General features: G+C 36.0%; 1 protein-coding gene across 6 annotated transcripts in view; it reads left to right on the top strand.

Annotated features, from left to right (window-relative positions):
- Positions 1-2,876: 2,876 nt before the first annotated feature.
- Positions 2,877-6,619, top strand: part of LOC309653326 (lysine-specific demethylase 5C-like) — a 60,548-nt gene continuing 56,805 nt past the window's right edge. For all 6 annotated transcript variants that reach the window (XM_082447923.1, XM_082447921.1, XM_082447924.1 and 3 more), the window contains exons 1-5: positions 2,877-3,279; positions 3,406-3,574; positions 4,738-4,815; positions 5,824-5,946; positions 6,393-6,563. In XM_082447923.1, coding sequence (XP_082304049.1) covers positions 3,425-3,574; positions 4,738-4,815; positions 5,824-5,946; positions 6,393-6,563 — 522 coding nt within the window. In that variant the 5' untranslated portion in view covers positions 2,877-3,279; positions 3,406-3,424. The remainder of the gene's footprint in view (positions 3,280-3,405; positions 3,575-4,737; positions 4,816-5,823; positions 5,947-6,392; positions 6,564-6,619) is intronic.

The raw sequence follows: 6,619 nt of genomic DNA, 5'->3' as shown, positions 1-6,619 counted from the left end.
GGTCTTTGATTAATTTTGAGTTAATTTTTGTTTATGTAATGAGATAGGGATTCTATTTCATTCTTTTTCTTGTGAAGATCCAGTTGTCTCAATACCTTTTCTTGAAAAACTATTCTTTCCCACTGAATTATCTTGGATCCTTTGTTGAAAATCAATTGACCTCAAGTAGATGGGCTTCTTTTTGGACTCTCAGTTCTATTCTTTTGATACATTCTTATGCCAGTGCTACACTACCTTGATTGTTGTAGATCTGTAGTAAGTTCGGAAACTGGGAGTGTGAGTTGTCTAAATTTTCCTTATTTTAAAAAATTGCTTTGCCTGCTCTAGGTCCCTTTAATTTCCATGCAAATTTTAGAAGAAGTTTGACAATTTTTGTAAAGAAGTCAGCTGGAATTTGAAAGGGATTGCACTGAATCTGTGTATGAATTTGAAAGTATTGCCATCTTAATTTTGTGTTCCAGTCTATGAATATTGGATATCCTTGCATTTACTTATGTTTTCTTACATTTCTTTCAATAATGGTTTATAGTTCTTAGATTATAAGTTTTGCACATTTGTAAAATTTATTCCTAAGTATTTTGTTGTTTTGATGCCTTTGTAAAATTGTTTCCTTAATTTTTTTTGGATTGTCCTTTGTCAGTCTATAGAAATTTAATTGATTTTTGTATACTGGTCTTGTCTGCAACTCTGCTGAATTTACTTATTAGTTCTAACTCTTTTTAATGGATTCCTCAAGATTTTCTGTAAACAAATCATATCATTTTCTGTAAACAAATCAGATATCACTTACAAATATATATGTGTAAATATGTATACATGTTTTCATTATACATAAGTATGTATATATGTGCAATGTATATGTTATATATACATATAAAATATGTATATTTTTGCATATTTATAATATTATATATATTATAATTTATAACATAAAGTTAGGTTTGTTCATTGTTAATTGCAATATATTCCCAATCATTTCTAAAAATTTTGTTGTTTATCAGTCCAAATGACTGATGTGTTAATCTCATGAAAATTGTTGGTTTCTCAAAATCACTTTGTATATTTATCAGTTTTGCTTCGTGTGTATATGGAGACAGTGTTATTGGGCATTTGAAATTGATTGTTATAATCTTTTTGAATGGTTCTTCAGCACTGTGCCTGCTCATCCCTTGCATTAATTTGGGGCCCCAAATTAAAAACCATGCCATTTACAAGAGCTCTGAAGAAAACAAAAATTCTTATTAATTAAGATGAGTAGCATTAAGAAACTACAAAAAAAAAAAACCCCGCTATTTATCATACATTTCCTAGTCACCTTCCCACAACTTAACCCCCTCCTCCGAAGTCCAAACCCTCTCTTCCTTTGTCTAGTCTCTTCACCCTTTGTTAAAATGGGATATAAGTCCCTTAGTCTAACAACCTGATTGGGGTTTGCACTTCTTTTCTGTGAAGTTACTGTGAGCATACAAAAATATACTTTTTTTCTCCTGTTAATTTGGTTTTTGTCAGATTAGTTCACAGACTCTATGTACTGAATCTAACACTTACAAAGAATATTGGTTAATATGAAGAATTCATTTGGCAACCAAAACTCTTAATAATGTCTTGGACCTTGAGCCACATATTTCCCCTGAAAAGTATGCCTTTTTTTCCAGCAAAATTTTGTTGGGGTTTATGTTATTGAGGAATGAACTGAGATGAATATGTGGAACTGGTATGTAACGGCATACTGTCCTAGAAATCTGAAGACCTGCAGGAGATTTAAAAATTCCAACCCTTGTTATAACTTTTTTAAGAAGATTGTGATATTGTCAAAATGCACATGAATGAAGTTTTAACATGCTGTATGATGGGTGGATAAGGCTGTCCATTGTACCATTTCTTCGTTTGAATTCTCAGGCATGGTTTGGCAGTGCAAACACTCTTTAAATTAACAAATTCAATACACAATAAATATATAACCATTTGAAAGATCTAATCGTTTGAAAGATTAATAATATTGGGTAAACTATGGCAAATCTGATTTTATGAAACAAAAGTCCCACACGATGGAAACAAAATAAACATTAAAACATTTAACATAAATAATATGTTTAATCTAGCATAATAAACTAATGTTGATAACAGATCAAGTGGATAAAGTTCTGGGAAAACGTAAATGGCAGGAATAGTATTAAATGAAACAATATTCAAATCAGACCAACAAACTCTGAATCAAAGATTTATTTCCAGTTCCCTTTAAAACGGGGCCTAACAGTTAATTTTTTAAAGCGTTTTTTAAAAGAAATGGATACTTCGTAAATTTTGCAAAATGTTAAAAAAATATAGCGCTAAGAAAATACCAGGAAATAAATTTTACAAATGTAAAATTGACTTCAAACTAAGTGGAGAACAACAAATATGGGAAAATTCACTCATTAACAAAGACGTAAAAAACTGTAAATAATGTTATGGACAGCAAAGTGTTAACAGCTTGTTTTAAAATAAAACCTCACGAAGAAATAGAATTTGTTTTGAGAAACAGTGAAGTGTTCGACACCGCAAAATTGAGCATAGTCATCCACTGAAAGAATAACGTAGAAATAAGCGGGAGAAGTTCTAGTCAGAGTAAGTTTTCACGGTACTTTTTTTGTTTTTTGCATTTTTTTTTCTTTTGCTATTAAGAATCCAATCTGCAGTTTGCAGAAATGGAATAATAAACGTGCACATGGAAAGTGGGTCTTGAGTGAAATACTGTGCATGAACGTAAATAACTTATATTCTATCATGGTTCCAGGTTTGTAAAGCTGCTGCAACGGGTTCTTTTCCAATAAAGCCTGGCCTGTCACAGATAACTCAGTAAGGGTCTAGAGAAACTGCGTTTTGGCAAACGCATTGACGTCGCTGTGGTTTATACTGGTAAAGTAACGGAGGAGCATTTGGGCTGCAGTTCCAGTGTTCAGCCACACTGGTGAGTTTTCAGAATATTTTTTCCTCGCTAATGCGCAGGCGTGACATGCGCAATAGGCACTTTAAAAAAAAGATCCGGTGCTTCTAGTCGTAACTCTACCCCTCTGTTCTGTTAAAAAACTACTTAATATCACGCTAGTGGCTACTTTGTGGTGATTTTACGGTGGTGAACTTGGTTCTGCAATCTCAGCTTTTACCTGGCGTTCAGAACGTCGTTCAGGTTTGTAGATAACTGCTGAAGAATCGGTGCGCGTAGTGACATAGCACGCAACGAGACCGGAAAGGCTGGTGGGTCAAGATGGTGGCTGTAAAACGCATCCTTGACGATTGGTAAGCACGTACCTGCGTTAAAATAACTCTGGCGTTCACTAGAAAATAAAGGTTGTGTGGCACTTACTTTTTATGTAGGAAGGATCCATGCGCTATTGAAAAAAACAGCAAAATCGTATTTTACAGATTAGCGTTCGGGCCCGACATGGAACCGGGGACGGACGACTTCCTACCGCCGCCAGAGTGTCCGGTGTTCGAGCCCAGTTGGGCAGAATTTCGAGACCCCCTTGGCTACATCGCGAAAATCAGGCCCATTGCCGAGAAGTCCGGTATTTGCAAGATTCGCCCACCCGCGGTAAGCCTCTAAAGCAGAATTTGGCCTGAAGGTGACTTCTGCAGTGATCGCAGAACCACTGTGCTACTTTAACAACGCCTTAGATTCGGAACCAGTTAATTGAATCCTCCACGTAGCTTCTAGTTTCTCCCCTTGTAAATGTTTGACTAAAACGCGCTGGTGTCGGAAAATTAATATCCTATCACTAGACTTCGTGAAGTAACAAAAAATTTATGTGGATAACTAAGAAGCCCGAATCGGTACTGATTCTCAGCTGTGCCAATGTTACACCCATCTCTATGATAGGGGTATGTGTCTTTTATACTTTATTTAAATGACATTTAATTCATTCTAAGTTATTTGATATGTAATTGAACCGACGAAAAGTTGCATGAATTTGTGCCACTGGGCCTCCGTTGTTTACATTTTCTCATATGACCTGCGATGTGTATGATAAACATACCTAAAAATGGGAAGGGATATGGAACCCCTACTACCAACCGAAGTACTGTTAGTTCACTTAGAGGCTTCTCCTCTGTTTTGGGATACTTAAAACTGCTAATTGAAACTGTTATTTGACTGAATTTTGAATGCAAATTGAAATGAACCTAGGCCATCAGTTTAAACAACTAATATGACATCCAGAGTAGATGTCCACTTACTGCACAGCATGCTGCTCATTAGTCACATGCTGAGCCTGACTCCCAGACTCTCTTTTTTTTGTATTTCAATGGTAATACTTTTCTCAGTATAGTAGTTATGCTTCGGTTCATCTTTGCCAGACCACCAAGAGTAGGAAAAGATAATAGTCTAAGTTTGAAAATTAAACAATTTCTTGTTCATAATAGGGTTATCTTCATTTCAGTAAGGACCTTTCTCACAACCTTTTTGTCCTTTGTTCTTAAAGTGAGTTTTAGGCCTCATTTTGTCAGAATTTGGGACTTTTTTCTTTTGTTTTTGTTTGTTGTCTTTTTTGGAGGAGACATACCAAGCAGACCTTTGGATTAGTAGATTTTTTTTCCCCCAGTGACCTTGTGTTAAAGATGCAACACCTTGAGGCTTTTAGAGGCAAAAATAGTAATAACTCTTAAAAATGAGGGATATTAAGATAGAAACAGGTGATTCTAATTCTATCTTTATCTTTTGCTATGCCATAATAACCAAGTTCTTTCACTTTCTTTTAGGACTGGCAGCCTCCCTTTGCAGTAGAAGTTGACAACTTCAAATTTACTCCACGCATCCAGAGGCTAAATGAACTAGAGGTATTTCTTCAATATTTAAGTCACCCTCTTAGAGTGGAATCTCAGCTCTAATCTTGTTTTGCTTGTAGTTTGATAACAACGCATTTAAGAGGTTAGGTTTTGAAGTAAATATATTTTGATTGTAACACCAGCTTCATTATTTCCAGGAATATTGATCCTGCAAAAAGTCTTGTGCAGAATGGCAGGACATATAGAGCGTTTAAATTTAGGGAGATGAATCACATATTTTTTTTCTGCCATAGAATGGGCTAAAACTAAACATATCAAGAAAATAGATACTGTCTTTCCTATTTTTTTCCCCGTAACTTCGTATTTTATTATTTTGGATTTTTCCTGATTTCCTTAACAAAAGTAAAGTACAGAGCAGAAATCTGGCCTCCTAAATTTCTACCTTAAGGCTGGTGGTGTGGTATGTATGACTGTATTTAAGAATGGGTTAGAGTAAGTAGGAGAGGAAAATCTTGTTTTTTAAAGTACTCAAGAGTGTCCATATTCAGTTTAGTGTTATTTTTGGAAAGCACATGAATGGTTTGGCATTGTCTGTTTTGACTGTGGTTGGTTACTAAAAGCTCCAAAATGACTTCGGGTAAGAGAATTATAATTCATAAACTGGTTTCATGTCTTAAGTTTTTGACATGGAAAGGAAAACTACTTTATTCCCTTCAGTTTTGTTTCTGTAGACTCTAGATGGCTCTATCTTGAGGAAGATATTAGACTGAGCCTAAATACTGTTATTCAGCATTCATTAAGCCCAAAGATAATGCTTTAAACTTAGGCACGAAGTGTTTTGACTTTGAGGCATCACTTTCTGAGTTCCTCCTCTCACATGAAAGAATTACTTTATTTGAGCTTTTTATGGACACCAGTGGTGTTAAAGACAGTGAAGCCTAGATTCTAGTCTAGTAGAAAGCCATAGAAAATACAGAACGATACTTGCTTATCCATTTCATACTGCACCAAAGTCAGGATAAGGAGTAAGACAAACTCATAGGGCTCTCTATTCTCTAGGCTCAGACCAGAGTGAAACTGAATTATTTGGACCAGATTGCAAAATTCTGGGAAATTCAAGGTTCTTCTTTAAAAATGCCCAATGTGGAGCGGAGGATCTTGGACCTCTACAGTCTTAGTAAGGTAAGAGTACTTCTGCTTTTAAAAGGAAAAACAAAAAACCTTACTTTGGACACATCTGTTGCTGAACATTGTCTTTGGACAGGAAAGGAGAGAACACAAGAGTTTGTCAACATTTTTTCCCTCAGTGCTCCAGCAGTGATTTATTAGATTTCGTAGAAACCAGGACCTAGAGAGAGCCACTTGTATGCAGATTTTCAGTCTGGGACTTCCTCTACCAACTAGTACTAGAGCAGGTAAACTAGGGCTCAGTCTTCAAGATGACAACCCTGCTATTTGAACTTTCACTTGGGACATAGTCCTGCCAACATTGCTTGACACAATCTTTGTTTGAGACCTGGAATAATTGTTACTGGGGGACAGAGAGCACTCATTTTAAGCCTCATTGCAATTTTTTAGGTCTTTCCAGTGTGTTCACAGTTAATCTATACCCTTTCTTATCCTTTCAGATTGTGATGGAGGAAGGTGGCTATGAAGCCATCTGTAAGGACCGACGATGGGCCCGAGTTGCCCAGCGCCTCAGCTACCCACCAGGCAAAAACATTGGCTCCCTGCTACGATCTCACTATGAACGTATCATTTATCCTTATGAAATGTTTCAGTCTGGAGCTAACCTTGTGGTGAGGTCCCTTAGCTGGTTTGGATCCTAATGTGATTTTGCTGTTTTTCCTCTTAC

This window comes from Balaenoptera physalus (genome assembly GCF_965194825.1).
Source record: "Balaenoptera physalus genome assembly, chromosome: Y".
In the NCBI taxonomy this organism is placed as follows: Eukaryota; Metazoa; Chordata; class Mammalia; order Artiodactyla; family Balaenopteridae; genus Balaenoptera; species Balaenoptera physalus.
Note: the sequence above shows the minus strand (reverse complement) of the source record. Positions and strands in the feature narration are given on the sequence as shown.